The 27,386-nt window shown below is 51.9% G+C and overlaps 1 protein-coding gene across 1 annotated transcript; it reads right to left on the reverse strand.

Annotated features, from left to right (window-relative positions):
* Positions 1-145: 145 nt before the first annotated feature.
* On the reverse strand, positions 146-27,386 carry SLC27A1 (solute carrier family 27 member 1). The gene is made up of 12 exons (XM_066209034.1): positions 25,985-27,386; positions 18,795-19,189; positions 16,154-16,315; positions 15,089-15,158; positions 14,243-14,334; positions 12,628-12,737; positions 10,939-11,148; positions 7,781-7,907; positions 5,363-5,500; positions 4,157-4,321; positions 2,155-2,301; positions 146-1,242 (listed from the first exon to the last, which is right to left on the reverse strand). Exons 1-12 carry the CDS (start codon positions 26,149-26,151, stop codon positions 1,085-1,087), a joined length of 1,941 nt encoding a protein of 646 aa, XP_066065131.1. The 5' UTR covers positions 26,152-27,386; the 3' UTR covers positions 146-1,084.

A 27,386-nucleotide genomic window follows, 5' to 3' on the forward strand; every position in this document is an offset into this window, starting at 1 on the left:
AGCAACCCGCGGCCTAGCGCGGCCTAGCGAAGCCTCGGCCTCGCGTAGCGGCGCTGCCCGGAGGAGCTCGGCTGCCGCAGAGCCTCACACAAACCCTCCCTCGCTGTTCCCCCTCCTCCCCGAGCCCCAGCAGCACAACACGCGGCACAGTCGCTGGTGTTTAATGGCCTCGCGGTCAGGCACAAGCGAACGGAGCGAATCGGGTTAAAAACGGCGCCGAACGGGTTCGTTCCGGTCCCCGCACGTCGATAAAAGTGTCCGTACAAAGGAGCCCCCAGGGGGGTTGATTAGGCACTAATTAGCGGCTGATTAGCGCTGTCACAGTTAATTAGCGGCGGTGAGTTCTCCAGCGGTTCTCCCTCAGGGAAAAGTCCTGATTTTCCTGGAAATTCCTGGGAAATCCGACCGGGTTCCTCCTGGATCCTCGGGAATGTCGTGGGTTGACAGTCAAATCCCGAATTTTCCCTGAAAACCCCGGGAATTCTGGCTGTTTGCCAGGAAATCCCATTGTTTTCTCTGGGAATTCTGCTGTTTTCCAGGACATCCGGGGAGGTTCCCAGCGGGATTTTCGAGTTCTTGGGATCCCGAGTGAGGTTTTCCCACCGGCTTTTTGGGATCCCACGGTGCTTGTTTTGAATCCCAGTGAGATTTTCGGGGATCGCTTTTCGGGATCCCCAGGGGGATTTCTGGGATCCCATCAGGATTTCTGTGCCCAGAACCGGGATTTCCCGGCGCAGATCCTGTCGTACGTGTCCCCGTCCAGGGGAATTTGGGATTTTCGGGATCCCAGGGCGGTTTTGGGGGCTCAGAAGCGGGATTTCCCAGCGCAGATCCTGTCGCACGTGTCCCCGTCCAGGGGAATTTGGGATTTTCGGGATCCCAGGGCGGTTTTGGGGGCTCAGAACCGGGATTTCCCAGCGCAGATCCTGTCGCACGTGTCCCCGTCCAGGGCAATTTGGGATTTTCGGGATGCCAGGGCGGTTTTGGGGGCTCAGAACCGGGATTTCCCGGCACAGATCCTGTCGGACGTGTCCCCGTCCAGGGGAATTTGGGATTTTCGGGATCCCAGGGCGGTTTTCGGGGCTCAGAAGCGGGATTTCCCGGCGCAGATCCTGTCGTACGTGTCCCCGTCCAGGGGCACGTAGCGCCCCCGCTGCGGCTCCAGCACGAACAGGGGGTCGGGCACCCGCCGGGGGTCCCAGCCCTCGGCCCGCAGCCGCGTCTTCTGCAGCTTGAACGTCCCTGGGAGGAGGGGGGGGGGGAAATTCCCGTCAGGAATCAGTCTGGAAGGCGGGAATAGATGGCCACGCCCCTTTAGGCCACACCCACTCAGGCCACGCCTTCATTAGACCGCACCCCTTTAGGCCACACCCCTTTAATCCCCACCTCTGTAAGCTCCATTCAGCCCCACTCCTATTAGGCCCCACCCCCTTAGCCCCTCCCCTCAACCCCACACCCTGTTAGGCCCCGCCCCCAAAGCAAACCCGCTAAACCTCATTCAGCCACGCCCCTTTAAGCCACACCCATTTAAACCCCACCCCGTTCAGCCCCACCCAAGTCCCCCTCAGCTCCGCCCCTTTAGGCTCCACTCTTTAAGCCCCGCCCCTTTAATCCCTGCTCAGACCCACCCCTTTAGGCCCCACCCCTTTAATCACCATTTATCCCCACACCACACATTTAAGCCCTGCCCCTTTAGGCCCCACCCCTTTAATCGCCATTTATCCCCACACCACACATTTAATCCCTGCCCCTTTGGGCCCCACCCCTTTAGGCCCCGCCCCTTTAATCCCCCACTCCTTTCATCCCCTCCCCTCAGACCCCACCCCTTTCCGCCCCGTTCAGCCCCGCCCCTTCAGGCCCCTCCATTAAGCCACACCCCATTAAACCCTGCCCCATTAGGCCCCGCCCCTTTAATCCCCATTCAGCCCCATCCTTTGCGGCTCCGTCCCTTCAAGCCCCGCCCCTTTAGGCCCCACCCATCCGCTCACACCTTTCAGCCCCGCCCCATAACTTCACCCCATTCCGCCCCACCACTCTCAGCCCCCACCCCTCCAAGTCCTTCTAGCCACGCCCCCCATTAAACCCCACCCATAAACCCATCCCATTCATCCCCACCCCTGTAAGCCCCGCCCCTCGGCCAGGCCCCGCCCATACCGGTGGTGTCGAGGCGGGGCCGCAGGCGGATGAGCACGGGGCGGGCGAAGGGCGGCAGCGCCGCGCTGAGCGCCTGGTACAGGCCGGCCACGTCCAGCCGCGCCTGCGGGTCGGCGATGGCCGCCATGCCCGCCCGGCCCTCGGCGCCTGCCGGGGCCCGAAACCGCCACTGCCGTCAGCAGCCCGGGGAGGGGGCAGGGGGACATCGGGGGGGAAGATGGGGATTTGGGGGGGAAAATGGGAATTGGGGGGAAAAATGGGAATTCGGGGGAAAAATGGAATTAGGGGGGAAATGGGAGATTGGGGGGGAAATGGGAGATTGGGGGGAAATGGGAGATTGGGGGGAAATGGAGATTGGGGGGAAATGGGAGATTGGGGGGAATGGGAGATTGGGGAAAAATGGGAGATCGGGGGGAATGGGAATGTGGGGGAAATGGGAGATTGGGGGGAAATGGGAGATTGGGGGGGAATGGGAGATTGGGGGGAAAATGGGAATTTGGGGGGGAAATGGGAGATTGGGGGGGAATGGGGAGATTGGGGGGAATGGGAGATTGGGGGGGAATGGGAGATTGGGGGGAAATGGGAGATTGGGGGGAATGGGAGATTGGGGGGAATGGGAGATTGGGGGGGAATGGGGGATTGGGGGGAATGGGGGATTGGGGGGAATGGGAGATTGGGGGGAAAATGGGAATTTGGGGGGGAAATGGGAGATTGGGGGGGAATGGGAGATTGGGGGGAATGGGAGATTGGGGGGGAATGGGAGATTGGGGGGAATGGGGGATTGGGGGGAATGGGAGATCGGGGGGGAAAATGGGAGATCGGGGGGAAATGGGGGATTGGGGGGAAATGGGAGATTGGGGGAAAAATGGGAGATTGGGGGAATGGGAGATTGGGGGGGAATGGGAGATTGGGGGGAAATGGGGGATTGGGGGGAAATGGGGGATTGGGGGGGAATGGGAGATTGGGGGGAAATGGGAGATTGGGGGAAATGGGAGATTGGGGGGAAAATGGGGGATTGGGGGGAATGGGGGATTGGGGGGGAATGGGGGATTGGGGGGAATGGGAGATCGGGGGGAAAAGGGGAATTTGGGGGGGAAATGGGAGATTGGGGGAAAAAGGGAGATTGGGGGGGAAATGGGAGATTGGGGGAAAAAGGGAGATTGGGGGGAAATGGGAGATTGGGGGAAAAATGGGAATTTGGGGGAAAAATGGGATTTGGGGGAAATGGGAGATTCGGGGGAAAAATGGGAATTTGGGGGGTTCTTAGATCCAGTCCCATTCCCAGTCCAGCCCCATGTCTGCCTCCCCCCCTCCACTCCTGAAACGGGGAAAAAACCGGGGATTTGGGGGAAGAATGGAAGTTTTGGGGTGAAAAAATGGGAATTTGGGGGTGAAAAAATGGGAATTTTGAATCCAATCCCATTTCCCGGTCCAGCCCCGTTTCCGCCTTCCCCCCTCCACTTCTGGATCAGGGCAAAAAATGGGGATTTTGGGGAAAAAAAGGGGAGTTTTGGGTAAAAAAATGGGAATTCTGGGGTTAAAACTGGGAATTTGAGGGTTTCCCAAATCCAAGCCCATTCCTCATTCTCCCAGATTTTTTTCGGGAATTCCTGGCAATCCCGACGCTGTAAATCCCCAAATCTCTCCCAGTTTTACCTGGAACCAACCGGAATTTCCCCCCCCCCCCCGTTCCCGCCCCGTTATCCCGGATTTTTTGGTGGGATATTTTTTGGGATTTACCGGGGATTTCAACCCCCAAATCTCTCCCAGTTTTTCCTGGAACAAACTGGAATTTTTACCCCTCATTCCCAGAGGATTTTCCTCCTCATTCCCGCCCTGTTATCCCAAATTTTTTTTCGGGATTTACCGGGAATCCCAATGCCCTAAACCCCCAAATTTCCTTTTCCCCACCCCAAATTTTTCCTGGAACCAACGGGAATTTTTTCCCCCCCGTTCCCGCCCCGTTATCCCGGATTTTTGGGGGACGTTTTCCGGGATTTACCGGGGATCTCGACGCCGTAGACGACGACGTCGGCCTGGCCCAGGAGGCGGCTCAGGGCGCCCTCGACCTCGGTGCTGGAGACGTTTTCCCCTCGCCAGCGGAACGTGTCCCCGCCCCGGTCCCGGAAATACAGATATCCCAAATCATCCATCACCAGGACGTCCCCTGAAAACGGGAAAATCCCAAAAAAAAAAAAATCCAGGAAAAAATCTCAGCTGGGAATGGGGAAACAGCCCAGAAATGAATCCGGATATCCCAAATCATCCATCACCAGGACGTCCCCTAAAAACGGGAAAATCCCAAAAAAAAATCCAGGAAAAATCCCAGCTGGGAATTGGGAAAAATCCTGAAAAAATCCCCAAAAAATCCCGCTTGGAAATGGGGAAAAATCCCCAAAATTTCCGCTCAGAATAGGGAAAAAAAAAAATCCAAAAAAAAATTCCTGAAAAATCCCAGCTGGGAATTGGGAAAAATCCTGAAAAAATCCCCAAAAAATCCCGCTTGGAAATGGGGAAAAATCCCCCAAATTTCCGCTCGGAATAGGGAAAAAAAAAATCGAAAAAAAATTCCTGAAAAATCCCAGCTGGGAATTGGGAAAAATCCTGAAAAAATCCCCAAAAAATCCCGCCTGGGAATGGGGGAAAATCCCAAAAATTTCCGCTCGGAATAGGGAAAAAAAAAATCCAAAAAAAAATTCCTGAAAAATCCCAGCTGGGAATTAGGAAAAATCCTGAAAAAATCCCCAAAAAATCCCGCTTGGAAATGGGGAAAAATCCCCAAAATTTCCGCTCAGAATAGGGAAAAAAAAAAATCCAAAAAAAAATTCCTGAAAAATCCCAGCTGGGAATTGGGAAAAATCCTGAAAAAATCCCCAAAAAATCCCGCTTGGAAATGGGGAAAAATCCCCAAAATTTCCGCTCGGAATAGGGAAAAAAAAAAAATCAAAAAAAAAATTCCTGAAAAATCCCAGCTGGGAATTGGGAAAAATCCTGAAAAAATCCCCAAAAAATCCCGCTTGGAAATGGGGAAAAATCCCAAAAATTTCCGCTCGGAATAGGGAAAAAAAAAAATCCAAAAAAAAATTCCTGAAAAATCCCAGCTGGGAATTGGGAAAAAAAAAAATCCAGAAATCTGCCCCCGAAACGCCGGCCAGGGGAAATCTTGGGATTTGGGGTTGGAATAGTGGGAATTTTGGGAATGACTCACCTGACAGGTACACCTGGTCCCCGGGCGCCAGCACGTCGCGGGCGATCTTGCTGCGCGTGGCGCCGGCGCTGACGTAGCCGTCGAAGCGGCGCAGCGGATCCCGCTGGTCGATGCGGCCCACGAGTAACCCCGGCTCTCCTGGAATGGTGGAAAATCCCGGGGAAATCCGTGGGAAAGGTGGGAATTGTATCCCGAAAAAAAATTCCATGGGAAATCAATGGGAAACACGGGGGGAATTGTATCCTAAAAAATCCGTGGGAAATGTGTGGATTATATCTCAAAAAAATCCATGGGAAACTCATGGGAATTACAGCCCGAAATCCGTGGGAAAGGTGGGAATTGTATCCCAAAAGATCCATGGGAAATCCACGGGAATTGCAGCCCGAAATCCGTGGGAAAGGTGGGAATTGTATCCCAAAAGATCCATGGGAAACTCATGGGAATTGCAGCCCAAAATCCGTGGGAAAGGTGGGAATTGTATCCCAAAAGATCCATGGGAAATCCACGGGAATTGCAGCCCAAAATCCGTGGGAAAGGTGGGAATTGTATCCCAAAAGATCCATGGGAAATCCACGGGAATTGCAGCCCAAAAGCCGTGGGAAAGGTGGGAATTGTATCCCAAAAGATCCATGGGAAATCCACGGGAATTGCAGCCCAAAAGCCGTGGGAAAGGTGGGAATTGTATCCCAAAAGATCCATGGGAAATCCACGGGAATTGCAGCCCGAAATCCGTGGGAAAGGTGGGAATTGTATCCCAAAAGATCATGGGAAATCCACGGGAATTGCAGCCCAAAAGCCGTGGGAAAGGTGGGAATTGTATCCCAAAAGATCCATGGGAAATCCATGGAAAACACGGGAATTAGATCCCAAAATCCGTGGGAAATGTGGGAATTATATGCCAAAAAAATCCATGGGAAATCCACGGGAATTTCAGCCCAAAATCCGTGGGAAAGGTGGGAATTGTATCCCAAAAAATCCATGGGAAATCCACGGGAAGTGGGATTCTAGAGGCAAAAACCCGGGTGGAAAATCCCGTTTGGGACCCCAAACCTTCCCGAAGGGTGGGAATTTTGGGATAAAATGGGGATTTTGGGGGATAAAACCAGGGATTTTTGGGGTAAAACGGGGAATTTTTGGGGTAAAAAGGAAAATTCTGGGGGCTAAAAAGGAGAATTTTTGTGCCAAAAATGGGAATTTTTGGGCTAAAACGGGGAATTTCTGGGACAAAACCAGGAATTTTTGGGCTAAAACTGGGAAATTTTGGGCTAAAAATGGGATTTTTTGGGATGGAACTGGGAATTTTGGGGCTAAAACTGGGAAATTTTGGGATGGAACTGGGAATTTCTGGGATAAAATATGGGAATTTTTGGGCTAAACCCAGGAATTTTGGGGATAAAAATTGGGAGTTTTTGGGCTAAAAGGGGAATTTTTGAGCTAAAAATGGGGAATTTTTTTTTTTGGCTAAAACCGGGAATTTTGGGATTAAAAACTGGGAATTTTTGGGCTAAAACTGGGAATTTTCGGGCTAAAAAGGGGCGACTTCTGGGCTAAAGATGAGAATTCTGTGGGCTAAGAATGGGAAATTTTGGGCTAAAACTGGGAAATTTTGGCTAAAAATGGGATTTTTTGGGATGGAACTGGGAATTTTGGGGCTAAAACTGGGAAATTTTGGGATGGAACTGGGAATTTCTGGGATAAAATACGGGAATTTTTGGGCTAAACCCAGGAATTTTGGAGATAAAAAATGGGAATTTTTGGGCTAAAAGGGGAATTTTTGAGCTAAAAATGGGGATTTTTTTTTTTGGCTAAAACCGGGAATTTTGGGATTAAAAACTGGGAATTTTTGGGCTAAAACTGGGAATTTTCGGGCTAAAAAGGGGCGACTTCTGGGCTAAAGATGAGAATTCTGTGGGCTAAGAACGGGAATTTTTGGGCTAAAACTGGGAAATTTTGGCTAAAAATGGGATTTTTTGGGATGGAACTGGGAATTTTGGGGCTAAAACTGGGAAATTTTGGGATGGAACTGGGAATTTCTGGGATAAAATATGGGAATTTTTGGGCTAAACCCAGGAATTTTGGGGATAAAAATTGGGAGTTTTTGGGCTAAAAGGGGAATTTTTGAGCTAAAAATGGGGAATTTTTTTTTTGGCTAAAACCGGGAATTTTGGGGATAAAAACTGGGAATTTTCGGGCTAAAAAGGGGCGACTTCTGGGCTAAAGATGAGAATTCTGTGGGCTAAGAACGGGAATTTTGGGGCTAAAAATGGGAAATTTTGGTTTAAAAATGGGAAATTTTGGTTTAAAAATGGGAAATTTTGGTTTAAAAATGGGAATTTTTGGTTTAAAAATGGGAAATTTTTGGTGTAAACCCGGGAATTTTCGGGCTAAACCCGGGAAATTTGGCGTTGTGTGGCAGACCTGGGGCGCAGGGGACGCCGAGGCCGCGCGAGTCCCGGAGCAGCTCCAGCGTCTCGGGGTGAACCTTCACCAGGCGCACGGGGTAAACGTTGGGCAGGAGGCGGCTGTTGAACCCGCAGGCGCCCACCTGGACGGCGGAAAAACAGGGAGAAATCCCGGGAAAAAGGGAAAAAAAAAAAACCCCGTCAAAATCGGTGGAAAAACGGGGAAGGTGGGGGGGAAAAAAAGGGGGAAAACGGGCGGAAAATGGGGAAAATCACCCAAAAATGGGCGAAAAATGGGTGAAAAATGGGGAAAATCACCCAAAAATGGGCGAAAAATGAGAAAATCACCTGAAAAATGGGTGAAAAATGGGGAAAATCACCCAAAAACGGGCGAAAAATGGGAAAATCACCTGAAAAATGGGCGAAAAATGGGGAAAATCGCCTGAAAAATGGGCAAAAAATGGGAAGATTGCTTGAAAAAGGGCGAAAAATGGGAAAATCACCCAAAAACGGGCGAAAAATGGGAAAAGCACCTGAAAAACGGGCGAAAAATGGGAAAATCGCCTGAAAAACGGGCGGAAAATGGGGAAAATCACCAAAAAAAGGCAAAAAATGGGGAAAATCAGCCAAAAACGGGTGAAAAATGGGAAAATCACCTGAAAACGGGCGAAAAATGAGAAAATCACCTGAAAAATGGGTGAAAAAATGGGAAAATCACCCAAAAACGGGCGAAAAATGGGAAAATCACCCGAAAAACGGGCGAAAAATGGGGAAAATCGCTGGAAAAATGGGTGAAAAATGGGAAAATCACCCGAAAAACGGGCGAAGAATGGGAAGATTGCCTGAAAAACGGGAAAATCACCCGAAATTCCAAGGGAAAACGGGGGAGTTTAAACAAAAAACGGGGAAACTCCTAAAAATACCCCAAAGGAAATTAAAAAAAACCAAAAACAAACAGGAAAAAAATTTTCCCTTTTTTTTTTCCTGATTTTTCCCCATTTTTTCTGCTTTTTTTCCCCATTTTTTCCCAATTTTTCCCTGGTTTTTTCCCCAATTTCCCCCATTTTTCCCCCAGTCTTTTCCCAACTCTTCCCCCATTAAAACCCAATTTTTTCCCCATTTTCCCCCGATTTCTTTTTCCCCCACGATTTCCCCAATAATTTTTTCCCAATACTTTCCCCCCAATCTTTTCCCAAATTTTTTTTTTTTTCCCCCAATTTTTTCTCGGTTCTTTTCCCCAAAATTTCCCCCCGATTTTTCCCCTCATTTTGTTCCCGTTTTTTCCTCGAGCCTTTCCCATTTATCCCCGATTTTTTTTCCTCAATTTTTCCTCAATTGTTTCCCCATTTGTTCCCCGATTTTTTCCCAGATTTTTTTTCCCAGATTTTTTTTTCCCAGATTTTTTCCCACCTTTCCGTCGATGTTGCCCACGCTGCACTTGCACTCGGTGGCTCTGCAAAATTCTCTTTTTTTCCCCCCATTTTTCCCAATTTTTCCCATTTTTTTCCCAATTTTTCCCCTCTTTTTTTTTCCCCAATTCTTTCCTGATTCTTTCCCCGTTTTTTCCCTTTTTCCCTGATTTTTCCCTCATTCCTTCCCTTTTTTCCCCAATATTTTCTCATATTTTCCCTGTTTTTCCTCGATCATTCCCCCATTTTTCCCCCAATTTTTCCCGTATCTTTTCCCAATTTTTCCCCATTTTTTTCCCAATTTTCCCATATTTTTTCCCCGATTTTTCCCAGATTTTCCCCCAATTTTTCCCTGAATATTCCCCATTTTCCCCCACCTTGCCGTCGATGTTGCCCACGCTGCAGCTGCCCTCGGTGGTCCACAGAACTCCCAATTCTTCCCATTTTTTTCCCAATTTTTCCCATTTTTTTTCCCAATTTCCCCCTATTTCCCCCTTGATTTTTTCCTGGATTTTCCCCACTTTTTCCCGGATTTTTTCCCAACCATTTTCCCAATTTCTCCCAGTTTTTTTCCCATTTTTCCCCCCATTTTCCTCTCGATTTTTTCCTGGATTTCCCCCATTTTTTCCCGGATTTTTTCCCCATTTTTTCTTGGATTTTCCCCATTTTTTCCCGGATTTTCCCCATTTTTTCCTGGATTTTCCCCATTTTTTTCCCCCCATTTTCCCCATTTTTTCCCCCCATTTTCCCCATTTTTTCCCGGATTTTCCCCATTTTTTCCCCCCATTTTCCCCATTTTTTCCCGGATTTTCCCCATTTTTTCCCGGATTTTTCCCCACTCTTTCCCCCAACTTTTCCCTGAGCATTCCGGGTCTTTCCCCCACCTTGCCGTCGATGTTGGCCACGCTGCAGTTGCACTCGGTGGTCCACAGAACTCCCAATTCTTCCCATTTTTTTCCCAATTTTTCCCATTTTTTTCCCCAATTTCCCCCATTTTCCCCTCGATTTTTTTCCTGGATTTTCCCCATTTTTTCCCCCCCATTTCCCCCATTTTTTCCCGGATTTTCCCCATTTTTTCCCGGATTTTCCCCATTTTTTTCCCCCCATTTTCCCCATTTTTCCCCAGATTTTCCCCATTTTTTTCCCCCCCATTTTCCCCATTTTTTCCCGGATTTTCCCCATTTTTTCCCCCCCATTTTCCCCATTTTTTCCCCCCATTTCCCCCATTTTTTCCCGGATTTTCCCCATTTTTTCCCGGATTTTTTCCCACTCTTTCCCCCAACTTTTCCCTGAGCATTCCGGGTCTTTCCCCCACCTTGCCGTCGATGTTGGCCACGCTGCAGTTGCACTCGGTGGTCCACAGAACTCCCAATTCTTCCCATTTTTTTCCCAATTTTTCCCATTTTTTTCCCCAATTTCCCCCATTTTCCCCTCGATTTTTTTCCTGGATTTTCCCCATTTTTTCCCGTATTTTTCCCCATTTTTTCCCGGATTTTCCCCATTTTTTCCCGGATTTTCCCCATTTTTTCCCCCCATTTTCCCCATTTTTTCCCCGGATTTTCCCCCATTTTTTCCCGGATTTTCCCCATTTTTTCCCCCCATTTTCCCCATTTTTTCCCGGATTTTCCCCATTTTTTTCCCCCCATTTTCCCCATTTTTTCCCCCCATTTTCCCCATTTTTTCCCGGATTTTCCCCATTTTTTCCCGGATTTTTCCCCACTCTTTCCCCCAACTTTTCCCTGAGCATTCCGGCTCTTTCCCCCACCTTGCCGTCGATGTTGGCCACGCTGCAGTTGCACTCGGTGGCCCCGTAGAACTCCCCGATGCGGCTCAGGTGGAACCTCTGCTGGAACTGGGGCCAGAGCTGGGCCCGGAGCCCGTTGCCCAGGGCCAGACGGACGCGGTGCCGCCGCTCGGCGCCGGACACGGGCTGGGCCAGCAGGTACCGGCACAGCTCCCCGATGTACTGCACCACCTGGGGGAAAATTCCAAATCAAACACCCGAAACGCGAGATTTGGGGGGGGAAAACCCGGAAAAAATGGGGTTTGGGGGAGGAAAATGACCAAAAAATGGGGTTTGGGGGGAAAAAATGACCAAAAAATGGGGTTTGGGGGGAAAAAATGACCAAAAAATGGGGTTTGGGGGGAAAAAACCCGGAAAAAATGGAGTTTGGGGGGAAAAAAAAACCCCAAAAAATGGGGTTTGGGGGGAAAAAATAACCAAAAAATGGGGTTTGGGGGAAAAAAACCGGAAAAAATGGGGTTTAGGGGAAAAAATGACCAAAAAATGGGGTTTGGGGGGAAAAAAGAACCAAAAAAATGGGGTTTGGGGGGGAAAAATAACCAAAAAATGGGGTTTGGGGGAAAAATGACCAAAAAATGGGGTTTGGGGGGAAAAAATGACCAAAAAATGGGGTTTGGGGGGAAAAATGACCAAAAAATGGGGTTTGGGGGAAAAATGACCAAAAAATGGGGTTTGGGGGGAGAAAAATGACCAAAAAAAGGAGTTTGGGGGGAAAAACCCGGGAAAAATGGGGTTTGGGGGGAGAAAAATGACCAAAAAAATGGGGTTTGGGGGGAAAAAACCTGGAAAAAATGGGGTTTAGGGGAGGAAAATGACCAAAAAATGGGGTTTGGGGGGAAAAATGACCAAAAAATGGGGTTTAGGGGGAAAAAAACCCCCAAAAAACAGGGTTTGGGGGGGGAAAATAACCAGAAAATGGGGTTTGGGGGGAAAAACCCGGAAAAAATGGGGTTTAGGGGAGGAAAATGACCAAAAAATGGGGTTTGGGGGGAAAAAATGGGGTTTGGGGGGAAAAAATGACCAAAAAAATGGGATGTGGGGGGAAAAAATAACCAAAAAATGGGGTTTGGGGGGAAAAATGACCAAAAAAATGGGGTTTGGGGGGAAAAACCCGGAAAAAATGGGGTTTAGGGGAGGAAAAATAACCAAAAAATGGGGTTTGGGGGGAAAAATGACCAAAAATGGGGTTTAGGGGGGAAAAAAACCCAAAAATGGGGTTTGGGGGGAAAACTGGGATTCTGGGGGTGAAAAAAATGGGATTTGGGGTAAAAAAATCCCAAAGGAATGGGATTTTTTGGGGGGGGAAAAAACCACGAAAAAAAATGGGATTTGGGGCCGAAAAAATGTTAAAAAAAGGGATTTGGGGCAAAAAAAAAAAATTAATAGACGGGGATTTTTGGGGGAAAAAATGGGATAGTCCAAAGGAGCGGGGAAAATCCTAATGGGATTTGGGATGGGTGAGAAGGGGAAAACGGGGGAGAAAAAGCAATTTGGATCTGGGGCGGGAAAGGGGGAAAAAAATCGGGAGAAAATGGGGGGAGGAGGAAAAACCGGGGGAAAAATTGGGAAAAAAAAAAAAACGGGAAAAATGGTGGAAAAGAGGGAAAAATGGTGGAAAAGAGGGAAAAATCCCAGGAGTTTGGGGCTCACCGTGCAGCGGTATTTGACACAATCCTCCCAAAACCTGGAAGCCGAGAATTTCCTGCGGATGACGACGGTGAGGCCGCGCAGGAGGCACTGCCCCACGCCCATGATGTTCCCTGGGGAAAAAATCGGGAGAAAATTTGGGATTTCTGGGATTTTTGGGATTGATTTGGGGCGGATCAGGCACTGCCCCACGCCCAGGATGTTCCCTGGGAAAAAATCGGGAGAAAATTTGGGATTTCTGGGATTTTTGGGATTGATTTGGGGCGGATCAGGCACTGCCCCACGCCCAGGATGTTCCCTGGGAAAAAATCGGGAGAAAATTTGGGATTTCTGGGATTTTTGGGATTGATTTGGGGCGGATCAGGCACTGCCCCACGCCCAGGATGTTCCCTGGGAAAAAATCGGGAGAAAATTTGGGATTTCTGGGATTTTTGGGATTGATTTGGGGCGGATCAGGCACTGCCCCACGCCCATGATGTTCCCTGGGGAAAAAATCGGGAGAAAATTTGGGATTTCTGGGATTTTTGGGATTGATTTGGGCCGGATCAGGCACTGCCCCATGCCCATGATGTTCCCTGGGGAAAAAATCGGGAGAAAATTTGGGATTTCTGGGATTTTTGGGATTGATTTGGGGCGGATCAGGCACTGCCCCACGCCCATGATGTTCCCTGGGGAAAAAATCGGGAGAAAATTTGGGATTTCTGGGATTTTTGGGATTGATTTGGGGCGGATCAGGCACTGCCCCACGCCCATGATGTTCCCTGGGGAAAAAATCGGGAGAAAATTTGGGATTTCTGGGATTTTTGGGATTGATTTGGGGCGGATCAGGCACTGCCCCACGCCCAGGATGTTCCCTGGGAAAAAATCGGGAGAAAATTTGGGATTTCTGGGATTTTTGGGATTGATTTGGGGCGGATCAGGCACTGCCCCACGCCCATGATGTTCCCTGGGGAAAAAATCGGGAGAAAATTTGGGATTTCTGGGATTTTTGGGATTGATTTGGGGCGGATCAGGCACTGCCCCACGCCCAGGATGTTCCCTGGGAAAAAATCGGGAGAAAATTTGGGATTTCTGGGATTTTTGGGATTGATTTGGGCCGGATCAGGCACTGCCCCACGCCCATGATGTTCCCTGGGGAAAAAATCGGGAGAAAATTTGGGATTTCTGGGATTTTTGGGATTGATTTGGGGCGGATCAGGCACTGCCCCACGCCCAGGATGTTCCCTGGGGAAAAAATCGGGAGAAAATTTGGGGTAAATTTGGGAGATATTTGGGATTTTTGGGATATTTGGGAGGGATCAGGGGCTGCCCCACCCCCGGGATGTTCCCTGGAAATTTGGGATAAATTTGGGATAAATTTGGGGTAAATTCGGGATAAATTCGGGATAAATTTGGAATTAATTCAGGATACATTTGGGATAAATTCAAGATAAATTTGGGATAAATTCGGGATAAATTTGAGATAAATTTGGGATAAATTTGGGATAAATTCGGGATAAATTTGGGATAAATTCGGGATAAATTTGAGATAAATTCAGGATAAATTCGGGATAAATTTGAGATAAATTCAGGATAAATTTGGAGGAGGAGGAGGAGGAGGAGGCGGAAGCAGCCGCACCTGCGGAGTGGTAGAGGGGCAGGCAGGTGTAGATGACGTCATCGGGGCGCATCCGGAAGGCGAAATAACCAAAGGCGGCGATTCGGTAATACCTGAGACACACACACCTGGCTGGGCGGGGACACGCCCAGGGACACGCCCACAGCACAGCTGGACACGCCCACAGCACACCTGGAATGGGCGGGACACGCCCACAGCACAGCTGGACACGCCCACAACACACCTGGGCAGGGGAGGGACACGCCCACAGCACACCTGGACACGCCCTCAACATACCTGGACACGCCCACAACACACCTGGGCAGGGGAGAGACACGCCCAGAGCACACCTGGACACGCCCACAACACACCTGGGCAGGGGAGAGACACGCCCAGAGCACACCTGGACACGCCCACAACACACCTGGGCAGGGGAGGGACACGCCCACAACACACCTGGACACACCCACAAAACCTGGGCAGGGGAGGGACACGCCCATCGCACACCTGGACACGCCCACAATACACCTGGATACGCCCACAACACACCTGGACACGCCCACAACACACCTGGATACGCCCACAACACACCTGGACACACCCACAAAACCTGGGCAGGGGAGGGACACGCCCACAGCACACCTGGACACGCCCACAATACACCTGGACACGCCCACAACACACCTGGACACGCCCACAAGACATCCGGGCAGGGGAGGGACACGCCCATCCCCAGCCACACCCACCGGACACACTCAAACCACACCCAAAGCCACACCTGGACAGGTGGGGGACACACCTACTCGTGGCCACGCCCATTTCCCTGGCCACGCCCACCCGAGGCCCCGCCCCCGGCCCCGCCCTCACCTGCTGTGCACCACGATGGCCGCCTTGGGCATGCCGGTGGTGCCCGAGGTGTAGATGTAGAACAGCCGGTCTGGAATGAGGAAAAATGGGGGGAAAAAAACGGGAAAAATTCAGGGAAAAATCCAGGAAAACCCGGAATTTGGGATTTCTCCCCAATATTCCCCGGTTCCCCTCGTGTTTTCCTCGTTTTTTCCTGTTTTTTTCCTCATTTTTTGCCTTTTTTTCTTCCCTTTTTCCCTAGGTCCCCCCTTTGCCCCTCATTTTATTCTTTTGATCATACTTCCCCCCATTTCTCCCGCGCTTTTCTCCTCGTTTTTCCCCTTTTTTCCTGTTTTCCCCCATTTTTAATTTGTTTTGCCCCATTTCCCCGCTTCCCCCATTTTTTCCTCATTTTCCCTGTTTTTTCCCCATTTTTCCCATCCATTTTCCCCCATTTTTCCCCCCATTTTTCCCCATTTCCCCCCATTTTCCCATTTCTCCCCATTTTTCCCCCCCATAGTTTTCCCCATTTCCCCCCGTTTTTTCCCCATTTTCCCCCTTTCTCCCATTTTTCCCATTTCCCCTCCATTTTTCCCCCATTTTCATCAATTTTTCCCTTTTTCCCCTTTTTTTCCCCATTTCTCCCCAGTTTTCCCATTTCTCCCCATTTTCCCATTTCTCCCCATTTTCCCCCCATTTCTCCCCATTTTTCCCCACTTTTTCCCATTTTTTTCCCCATTTTCCCCATTTCTCCCCATTTTTCCCCACTTTTTCCCATTTCTCCCCATTTTCCCCATTTCTCCCCATTTTCCCCTCCTTTTTTCTCCATTTTCATCAATTTCCCCCCATTTTTTCCCCCATTTTCCCCCATTTCTCCCCAATTTCCCCCATTTCCCCCCATTTTCCCCCGTTTTTCCCCGGCTTTTTACCATCCACGCCCCTGGCGGAGCCGTGTCCTGGGGGGGATTTGGGGCCTCTTTTCCCCCATTTCCCCCCCATATTTTTCCCCCATTGTTTTCCCCATTTTCCCCCCATTTTTTCCCCGTTTTCCCCGTTTTTTCCCCGTTTTTTTTCCCGGGTTTTTACCGTCCAGGCCCCTGGCGGGGCCGTGTCCCGGCGGGGATTTGGGGGCTCGCTCCAGGAGGGGCTCCAGGCGCCGGGAACCCGCCGGGCCGGGCGCCGACGGCTCCGAGCCCCACGAGAACTTCTGCAGGTGAGGGCCCAGGGCCGAGCTCACCTCCCACACGGCTGCGGACACGGGGAGAGTCATCGGGAACGGGGAAATCCATCGGGAACGGGGAGAATCCATCGGGAATGGGGAAAAGTCATCGGGAACGGGGAAAATCCATCGGGAACGGGGAAAGTCATCGGGAATGGGGGAAATCCACTGGGAATGGGGAAAGTCATCGGGAATGGGGGAAAGTCATCGGGAACGGGGGAAAGTCATCGGGAATGGGGGAAAGTCATCGGGAATGGGGGAAAGTCATCGGGAACGGGGGAAATCCATCGGGAACGGGGGAAACCCATCGGGAATGGGGAAAGTCATCGGGAACGGGGGAATCCATCGGGAACGGGGAGAATCCATCGGGAACGGGGAGAATCCATCGGGAATGGGGGAAATCCACTGGGAACGGGGGAAAGTCATCGGGAACGGGGAAATCCATCGGGAACGGGGAGAATCCATCGGGAATGGGGGAAATCCATCGGGAATGGGGGAAATCCATCGGGAACGGGGAAAGTCATCGGGAATGGGGGAAATCCACTGGGAACGGGGGAAAGTCATCGGGAACGGGGAAACCCATCGGGAACGGGGAAATCCATGGGGAACGGGGGAAACCCATCGGGAACAGGGGAAAGTCATCGGGAACGGGGGAAATCCATCGGGAATGGGGAAAGTCATCGGGAACGGGGAGAATCCATCGGGAATGGGGAAAGTCATCGGGAACAGGGAAATCCATCGGGAACGGGGGAAAGTCATCGGGAATGGGGAAATCCATCGGGAATGGGGGAAAGTCATCGGGAACGGGGGAAAGTCATCGGGAACGGGGAAAAGTCATCGGGAACGGGGAAATCCATCGGGAACGGGGGAATCCATCGGGAATGGGGGAAACCCATCGGGAACGGGGGAATCCATCGGGAACGGGGAAATCCACTGGGAACGGGGAAAGTCATCGGGAACGGGGAAACCCATCGGGAACGGGGAAATCCATTGGGAACGGGGGAAACCCATCGGGAACAGGGGAAAGTCATCGGGAACGGGGGAAACCCATCGGGAACGGGGAAATCCATCGGGAATGGGGAAAGTCATCGGGAAGGGGGAGAATCCATCGGGAATGGGGAAAAGTCATCGGGAACGGGGGAAATCCATCGGGAATGGGGAAATCCATCGGGAATGGGGGAAAGTCATCGGGAACGGGGAAAATCCATCGGGAACGGGGGAAACCCATCGGGAATGGGGAAAGTCATCGGGAATGGGGGAAAGTCATCGGGAACAGGGAAATCCATCGGGAACGGGGGAAACCCATCGGGAATGGGGGAAAGTCATCGGGAACGGGGAAATCCATCGGGAACGGGGGAAATCCATCGGGAACGGGGGAAATCCATCGGGAACGGGGGAAAGTCATCGGGAACGGGGGAAATCCATCGGGAACGGGGGAAAGTCATCGGGAACGGGGGAAATCCATCGGGAACGGGGGAAATCCATCGGGAACGGGGGAAATCCATCGGGAACGGGGGAAAGTCATCGGGAACGGGGGAAATCCATCGGGAACGGGGGAAATCCATCGGGAACGGGGGAAATCCATCGGGAACGGGGGAAAGTCATCGGGAACGGGGAGAATCCATCGGGAACGGGGAAAATCCATCGGGAACGGGGGAAAGTCATCGGGAACGGGGGAAAGTCATCGGGAATGGGGAAAAGTCATCGGGAACGGGGGAAATCCATCGGGAACAGGGGAAACCCATCGGGAACGGGGGAAAGTCATCGGGAACGGGGGAAATCCATCGGGAATGGGGGAAAGTCATCGGGAATGGGGGAAACCCATCGGGAATGGGGAAAGTCATTGGGAACGGGGGAAAATCCATTGGGAATGGGAGAAAATTCATTGGGAACGGGGGAAATCCATCGGGAACGGGGAAATCCATCGGGAATGGGGGAAACCCATCGGGAATGGGGGAAAGTCATCGGGAACGGGGGAAAGTCATCGGGAACGGGGGAAAGTCATCGGGAATGGGGGAAATCCATCGGGAACGGGGGAAATCCATCGGGAACGGGGGAAATCCATCAGGAATGGGGGAAAGTCATCGGGAACGGGGAAATCCATTGGGAATGGGGGAAATCCACTGGGAACGGGGGAAACCCATTGGGAACGGGGGAAACCCATCGGGAACGGGGGAAAGTCATTAAAAATGGGAAACAAACCTTTTAAACCAAAACAATTCCCTGAAATATTTCTCTGCCCCCAACACACCTTCCCCTGCTCGCCTGAGCTCACCTGAGCCCCTCCGCAACTCACCTGAGCTCACCTGTGCCCGCCTAAAGTCCCCTGAGCCCACCTGAGCTCACCTGAGCCCCTCCGCAACTCACCTGAGCTCACCTGAGCCCGCCTAAAGTCACCTGAGCCCTTCCTCATCTCACCTGAGCTGAGCTCAGCCCCCAACGCCAGAGCCCTGGCCCCGGCACAGGTGAGGCCGTGGAGCAGCCGCACCTGAGCTCACCTGGACTCACCTGAGCTGAGCTCAGCCCCGAACACCAGAGCCCGTGCCCCGGCACAGGTGAGGCCGTGGAGCAGCCCGTCCCCGCGCAGGTGCGAGTTGAGCAGCGCCGCCTCCACGCCGGCCTTGGCCAGGCCCAGCCAGAGCCCCACGAACTCCGGCCGCGACTCCATGAAAATGCCGACGACGTCCCCGGGCACGAGCCCCAGCTCCCGGCACAGGTGAGCCACGGCGTTGGAGAATTCCTCCAGGTGCCGGAAGGTCCACACGGCGCCCGACGCCGCGTCCACCAGCGCCGCCTTGTCCGGCCGGCGCCGCGCCGTCAGCGAGAACAGCGCGGGCACCGAGCGGCCGCGGCGCCGCTGCCACCACAGCTCCCCCCGGACACGGAGCAGCACCCAGAGTCCGCTGGGAGAAAAGGAAATGCTGGGGAAAATTTCGGGGAGTTTGGAGGGAAATTTGGGGGGTTTGGAGGGAAATTTGGCGGGTTTGGAGGGAAATTTGGGGTTTGGAGGGAAATTTGGGGGGGTTGGAGGGAAATTTGGGGTTTGGAGGGAAATTTGGGGAGTTTGGAGGGAAATTTGGGGAGTTTGGAGGGAAATTTGGGGGGTTTGGAGGGAAATTTGGGGTTTGGAGGGAAATTTGGGGTTTGGAGGGAAATTTGGGGAGTTTGGAGGGAAATTTGGGGGTTTGGAGGGAAATTTGGGGAGTTTGGAGGGAAATTTGGGGGTTTGGAGGGAAATTTGGGGAGTTTGGAGGGAAATTTGGGGTTTGGAGGGAAATTTGGGGAGTTTGGAGGGAAATTTGGGGGGTTTGGAGGGAAATTTGGGGGGTTTGGAGGGAAATTTGGGGAGTTTGGAGGGAAATTTGGGGGGTTTGGAGGGAAATTTGGGGGGTTTGGAGGGAAATTTGGGGGGTTTGGAGGGAAATTTGGGGAGTTTGGAGGGAAATTTGGGGGGGTTGGAGGGAAATTTGGGGTTTGGAGGGAAATTTGGGGAGTTTGGAGGGAAATTTGGGGTTTGGAGGGAAATTTGGGGGGTTTGGAGGGAAATTTGGGGTTTGGAGGGAAATTTGGGGGGTTTGGAGGGAAATTTGGGGTTTGGAGGGAAATTTGGGGTTTGGAGGGAAATTTGGGGGGGTTGGAGGGAAATTTGGGGTTTGGAGGGAAATTTGGGGTTTGGAGGGAAATTTGGGGGGGTTGGAGGGAAATTTGGGGTTTGGAGGGAAATTTGGGGGGGTTTGGAGGGAAATTTGGGGTTTGGAGGGAAATTTGGGGAGTTTGGAGGGAAATTTGGGGTTTGGAGGGAAATTTGGGGAGTTTGGAGGGAAATTTGGGGTTTGGAGGGAAATTTGGGGGGTTTGGAGGGAAATTTGGGGTTTGGAGGGAAATTTGGGGGGGTTGGAGGGAAATTTGGGGTTTGGAGGGAAATTTGGGGGGTTTGGAGGGAAATTTGGGGTTTGGAGGGAAATTTGGGGAGTTTGGAGGGAAATTTGGGGTTTGGAGGGAAATTTGGGGAGTTTGGAGGGAAATTTGGGGAGTTTGGAGGGAAATTTGGGGTTTGGAGGGAAATTTGGGGAGTTTGGAGGGAAAATTTGGGGTTTGGAGGGAAATTTGGGGGGTTTGGAGGGAAATTTGGGGTTTGGAGGGAAATTTGGGGTTTGGAGGGAAATTTGGGGGGTTTGGAGGGAAATTTGGGGTTTGGAGGGAAATTTGGGGAGTTTGGAGGGAAATTTGGGGTTTGGAGGGAAATTTGGGGTTTGGAGGGAAATTTGGGGAGTTTGGAGGGAAATTTGGGGAGTTTGGAGGGAAATTTGGGGTTTGGAGGGAAATTTGGGGAGTTTGGAGGGAAATTTGGGGTTTGGAGGGAAATTTGGGGGTTGGAGGGAAATTTGGGGTTTGGAGGGAAATTTGGGGAGTTTGGAGGGAAATTTGGGGTTTGGAGGGAAATTTGGGGTTTGGAGGGAAATTTGGGGAGTTTGGAGGGAAATTTGGGGAGTTTGGAGGGAAATTTGGGGTTTGGAGGGAAATTTGGGGAGTTTGGAGGGAAATTTGGGGTTTGGAGGGAAATTTGGGGGTTGGAGGGAAATTTGGGGGGTTTGGAGGGAAATTTGGGGTTTGGAGGGAAATTTGGGGTTTGGAGGGAAATTTGGGGTTTGGAGGGAAATTTGGGGAGTTTGGAGGGAAATTTGGGAGGTTTGGAGGGAAATTTGGGGGGTTTGGAGGGAAATTTGGGGTTTGGAGGGAAATTTGGGGAGTTTGGAGGGAAATTTGGGGAGTTTGGAGGGAAATTTGGGGGGTTTGGAGGGAAATTTGGGGAGTTTGGAGGGAAATTTGGGGTTTGGAGGGAAATTTGGGGTTTGGAGGGAAATTTGGGGGGTTTTGAGGGAAATTTGGGGTTTTTGGCGGAAAATTTGGGGTTTGGAGGGAAATTTGGGGAGTTTGGAGGGAAATTTGGGGTTTGGAGGGAAATTTGGGGAGTTTGGAGGGAAATTTGGGGGGTTTGGAGGGAAATTTGGGGGGTTTGGAGGGAAATTTGGGGGGTTTGGAGGGAAATTTGGGGTTTGGAGGGAAATTTGGGGGGTTTGGAGGGAAATCTGGGAAGTTTGGAGGGAAATTTGGGGTTTGGAGGGAAATTTGGGCGGAAATTGGGGTTAAACCCGAGAATTGCCGCAGGTTGTGCCGGACACGGAGCAGGACCCAGAGTCCGCTGGGAAAAATGGGGGAAAAAAGGGAAATTTGGTTGATTTCGGTGAATTTTGGAGCGAATTTTGGGGGTTTTATGGCGATGTCGGCAAAATTCCGGGAATTTTACACCGGAATTTGGGGGTTTTGCACTGAAATTTGGGAAATTCGGGAACTTGGGCGTGAAATTTGGGGGTTTAATGGGAATTTCTGAGATTTTCGGGGGGAATTTTGTGGAATTTTGGGAGGTTTGCACAGAAATTTGGGGGTTTTAGAGTGAAATTTGGGGGGTTTTATGGCACTTTTGGTGAAATTCCAGGAATTTTATGCAGAAATTTGGGAATTTTACACTGAAATTTGGGGGGGGGGGGTGGTTTGCACAGAAATTTGGGGATTTTTGGGGGGAATTTTAAAGATTTTATGGGAATTCTGGGACGTTTCCAGTGAAATATCGGGACATTTCCCGGCTGTCGGGAAATAGGGAAGAAACAGGAATTTGGGTGAAATTTGGGAATTTTTTACTGAAATTTGGGGGGGTTTGCAGTGACGTTTGGGGGGATTTCTGGTGACTTTCCATGGAAATTTGGGGATTTTCCCTGAATTCTGGCGAAATCGGGAATTAAACTGGGCTTAACCGGAGGCAGAACCGGGTTTGGTCAGGACCTGGAGGCGGAATTCCATCCGGGTGAGTTCAAACTGAGCTCCGGAGCTCAAGCCCAGCCCAAGGTGACCCCGGACTAAAATTAAACCCGACTCAAATTCACTTAAAGGGGAACCAAAAGGAACCGGGATTAAAATTATTAATTAAATCCATTAATTGGAATTCAACCGGGCTGGTATTAAACTGGGCTGGAACGAAAATTATTCCATTAATTCAAATTAAACCGGGCTAGAATTAAAATCATTCCATGAAATCAAATTTAATCGGGCTGGAATAAAAATTATTCCATTAATTCAAATTAAACTGGGCTAGAATTAAAATAATCCCATGAAATCAAATTTAATCGGGCTGGAATAAAAATTATTCCATTAATTCAAATTAAACTGGGCTAGAATTAAAATCATTCCATGAAATCAAATTTAACTGGGCTGGAATAAAAATTATTCCATTAATTCAAATTAAACTGGGCTGGAATGAAAATTATTGAATTAATTCAAATGAAACCGGGCCGGAATTAAAGTTATTCAATTAATTCGAATTAAACCGGGCTGGAATGAAAATTATTTTGTTAATTCCAATTAAAACTGGGCTGGAACTGAAATTATTTAATTAATTCAAATTAAAACTGGGCTGGAACGAAAATGACGGAATTAATTGGAACGAAACCGGGCTGGAACGAAAGTCATTTTGGGGCGGCTCCAGGTTTCCCACGATTCTTTGGGGCTGTTTTCCACATTTTTCAGGATTTCGGCAGGTTTTCTCCCGCATTTTCCAGGATTTTTTGGGAGGGGAGTTCCCACGTTTTCCAGGGTTTTTCCAGGGATTTTCCCCACCAGTTTTTAAGGTCTCCGAGACATTTTTTTCCCCAAGAAAAACTCTTTTTTGGGGGGGAGGTCTTCCACGTTTTCCACGGTTTTGGGGCAGTTTTCCACGTTTTTCCAGGATTTCGGGGGGGAATTTTCCCGATTTCCCACATTTTGGAGGGGAAGTTTGCCTTTTCCCCATTATTTTGGGGGGTTTTCCTATTTTCCATGATTTTTTTTGGCGTGCGTTCCCACATTTTCCCTGATTTTTTTGGAGGGGATTTCCACATTTCCCAGGATTTTGGGGGGTTTTTCCCTATTTTTTGGGGGGTGGATTTCCCCTTTTTCCATGATTTTCGGGAGGATTTCCCCTTTTATCCATGATTTGGGGGGTTTTTCCTACATTTTCCATGATTTTTGGGGATGTTCTTCCACATTTCCCACTATTGTTTTGCGCAGTTTCCCACACTTTTCACGACTCTGGGGAGCGATTTCCCTTTTTTTTCCCATGATTTGGGGTTTTTTCCCACAATTCCCACTTTTTTTTGGGTGCGATTTCCCACATTTTCCACTTTTTTCTTTTCTTTTTTTTTGGGAATTTCCCTTTTCCCCACGTTTTTCGTGGTGTTTTCCCACATTTTCCCACCGTTTCCTCCCTTTTTTAAACCCTCCAAACCCTTTTTCCCAAGAAAACCTCACACATCCCCCCCCTCCCCCCCCCCTGGAATTTTTCCCTCCGAGGTTTTTTTCCTGAAATTTTTAACCTGGATTCTCCCAAAAATAAAAAAATAAAAATTACAAACAGGCCGGAATTGGAGCAAATTTCCCTTTCCCTTTCTCTCTCTCTCTCTTTTTCTTTTTCCCAGCCCCAAAAACTTGGAAAAATTCCCAAATTCCCTTTTTTTTTTTTTTTTTTCCGGACTTTGAAGCCCAAATTTTTTTTTTTTTTGGCAGCGGGAACAGAGGAGCCTTTGAGGGATCCCAAAAAAACCCAAAACAACGGGATCTTTGTTTCCCCTCCAGGGATTTCTCCTTTTTTTTTTTTGAATAAAAGGCAGAAAAACCCTTCCGGGGTTTTTTTTTTTGGGATGAAATCCCCGGGATTTGGGGAATTTTTGGGGGGGCAGGATTTTTAAGGGGATCCCGATTCCTGGTGAGGGGAAATCCCAAATTTGGGGGGGGGAGGGGAGGGGGGGGGAAGGGAAATTCTGGATTTTAGGAGCCCCGAAATTCGTGGAATTCGGCGGGAAAAGGGGGATCCCAATGCCTGGTGAGGGAAACCCCAAATCTTTGGGAATTTTTTGGGGGGAAAAGGGAAATCCCCGATTTGGGGGGAGCTAAAATCCCTGGAATTGGCAGGGTCAGGTTTGGGGTCAGGTTTGGGGTCAGGGGTTTGGGGTCAGGGGTTTGGGGTCAGGTTTGGGGGATTTGGGGTCAGGTTTGGGGTCAGGTTTGGGGTCAGGGGTTTGGGGTCAGGGGTTTGGGGTCAGGGTCAGGGGTTTGGGGTCAGGTTTGGGGTCAGGGGTTTGGGGTCAGGTTTGGGGTCAGGGTCAGGGGTTTGGGGTCAGGTTTGGGGGATTTGGGGTCAGGTTTGGGGTCAGGTTTGGGGTCAAGCGTTTGGGGTTTTGGGGTCAGGGGTTTGGGGTCAAGGTCAGGGGTTTGGGGTCAGGTTTGGGGTCAGGTTTGGGGTTTTGGGGTCAGGGGTTTGGGGTCAGGGTCAGGGGTTTGGGGTCAGGTTTGGGGTCAGGGGTTTGGGGTCAAGGTCAGGGGTTTGGGGTCAGGGGTTTGGGGTCAGGGGTTTGGGGTCAGGGTTGGGGCTTTGGGGTCAGGATTTGGGTCCATTTGGGGGTTTTGGGATCAGGTTTGGGGGGTTTGGGGTCTGGATTGGGGGTTTTAGGGTCAGGTTTGGGGTTTGGGGTTCAGGTTCAGGGCTAAGGGTCAGGCTTGGGGGGCTTTGGGGTCAGGGTTGGGGTCAAGGTCAGGGGTTTGGGGTCAGCTTTGGGGTCAGGGGTTTGGGGTCAGGTTTGGGGGTTTGGGGGTCCCCAGTGTCCCCATTGTCCCCCATGTCCCCAATTCCCCAGGATGTCCCCGGTGTCCCCATTGTCCCTGATGTCCCCATTGTCCCCGATGTCCCCAATTCCCCAGGAAGTCCCCGGTGTCCCCAATTCCCCAGGAAGTCCCCGGTGTCCCCATTGTCCCCATTGTCCCCGATGTCCCCATTGTCCCCAATTCCCCAGGAAGTCCCCGGTGTCCCCATTGTCCCCATTGTCCCCGATGTCCCCATTGTCCCCAATTCCCCAGGAAGTCCCCGGTGTCCCCAGTGTCCCCATTGTCCCCGATGTCCCCAATTCCCCAGGAAGTCCCCGGTGTCCCCATTGTCCCCAGTGTCCCCATTGTCCCCGGTATCCCCAATTCCCCAGGATGTCCCCGGTGTCCCCATTGTCCCCAATGTCCCCATTGTCCCCGATGTCCCCAATTCCCCAGGAAGTCCCCGGTGTCCCCAGTGTCCCCAATTCCCCAGGATGTCCCCGGTGTCCCCATTGTCCCCAATTCCCCAGGATGTCCCCGATGTCCCCAATTCCCCAGGATGTCCCCGGTGTCCCCATTGTCCCCATTGTCCCCATTGTCCCCGGTGTCCCCGATGTCCCCAATTCCCCAGGATGTCCCCGGTGTCCCCATTGTCCCTGGTGTCCCCATTGTCCCCAATGTCCCCATTGTCCCCGGTGTCCCCAATTCCCCAGGAAGTCCCCGGTGTCCCCATTGTCCCCAATTCCCCAGGATGTCCCCGGTGTCCCCATTGTCCCCAATGTCCCCATTGTCCCCATTGTCCCCGGTGTCCCCATTGTCCCCAATGTCCCCATTGTCCCCATTGTCCCCAGTTCCCCAGGAAGTCCCCGGTGTCCCTGATGTCCCCAATTCCCCAGGAAGTCCCCGGTGTCCCCGGTGTCCCCAGTTCCCCAGGATGTCCCCATTGTCCCCAGTTCCCCAGGAAGTCCCCGGTGTCCCCGGTGTCCCCAATTCCCCAGGAAGTCCCCGGGGTCCCCGGGGTCACTCACAAGAGGTCCCTGGGCGCCGTTTTCACCAGCAGCCGCAGCAGTCTCCATCCGCCCCCGCCCAGGCACAGCCCCAGCGCCGCGGCCGCGCTCCAGCCCCAGGGCGCCCCGAGCAGCCGCAGCAGCCCCAGCGAGCCCAGGGACAGCGCGCACAGCCCGCGCCCGCGCATCGCCCCGCCGCGCACCGGGGACAAACGGGACCGGGCCGGGCGGTAAACGGGGACGGGCCGGGGGTGGGGCCGGGGATGGACCGGGATTGGACCGGGAGAAACGGGGAGAAACGGGATTGGACCGGGGAGAAACGGGGATGGAACCGGGGACAAACGGGACTGGACCGGGGGGTAAACGGGGACGGGCCGGGGGTGGGGCCGGGGATGGACCGGGATTGGACCGGGGATGGACCGGGGAGAAACGGGGATGGAACCGGGGACAAACGGGATTGGACCGGGGAGAAACGGGGATGGAACCGGGGACAAACGGGACTGGACCGGGGGGTAAACGGGGACGGGCCGGGGGTGGGGCCGGGGATGGACCGGGATTGGACCGGGGATGGACCGGGGAGAAACGGGGATGGAACCGGGGACAAACGGGATTGGACCGGGGAGAAACGGGGATGGAACCGGGGACAAACGGGACTGGACCGGGGGGTAAACGGGGACGGGCCGGGATTGGACCGGGGATGGACCGGGGAGAAACGGGATTGGACCGGGGACAAACGGGGATGGAACCGGGGACAAACGGGACTGGACCGGGGGGTAAACGGGGACGGGCCGGGGGTGGGCCGGGGGTGGACCGGGGAGAAACGGGATTGGACCGGGGATGGACCGGGGAGAAACGGGACTGGACCGGGGGTGGGCCGGGGATGGACCGGGATTGGACCGGGGGAACCGGGGAGAAACGGGATTGGACCGGGGACAAACGGGGATGGAACCGGGGAGAAACGGGACTGGACCGGGGGGAAACGGGGACGGGCCGGGGGTGGGCCGGGGATGGACCGGGATTGGACCGGGAGAAACGGGGAGAAACGGGATTGGACCGGGGGAACCGGGGAGAAACCGGGATTGGACCGGGGATGGACCGGGGAGAAACGGGATCGGACCGGGGGAACCGGGGACAAACGAGACTGGACCGGGGATGGACCGGGGAGAAACGGGATTGGACCGGGACACACCGGGGATTGGGCCGGGAGAACCGGGGAGAAACGGGGATTGGACCGGGGGAACTGGGGAGAAACGCGGGTTGGACCGGGACACACCGGGGATAAACGGGGATTGGACCGGGGAAACCGGGGAGAAACGGGGGTTGGACCGGGAGAAATGGGGAGAACCGGGGATTGAACCAGGCAGGGCCGGGACACCGGGAATTACCGCGGAGAACCGAGAATAACGGGATGCGGGAATGGCCG

This window comes from Chamaea fasciata, unplaced genomic scaffold, assembly GCF_029207755.1.
Source record: "Chamaea fasciata isolate MVZ Bird 193981 ecotype frontalis unplaced genomic scaffold, bChaFas1.0.hap1 SCAF_602, whole genome shotgun sequence".
Lineage (NCBI taxonomy): Eukaryota > Metazoa > Chordata > Aves > Passeriformes > Sylviidae > Chamaea > Chamaea fasciata.

Coding starts and splice junctions, on each gene's coding strand:
- SLC27A1 (XM_066209034.1), bottom strand. CDS start 26,151: ATGCGCGGGCGCGGGCTGTGCGCGCTGTCCCTGGGCTCGCTGGGGCTG. Junction 16,316..18,794: donor CGGGGCTGAGCTCAGCTCAG/GTGAGTCCAGGT, acceptor CCGTGTCCGCAG/CCGTGTGGGAGGTGAGCTCG. Junction 15,159..16,153: donor CCCCGCCAGGGGCCTGGACG/GTAAAAACCCGG, acceptor TCCTCATTCCAG/ACCGGCTGTTCTACATCTAC.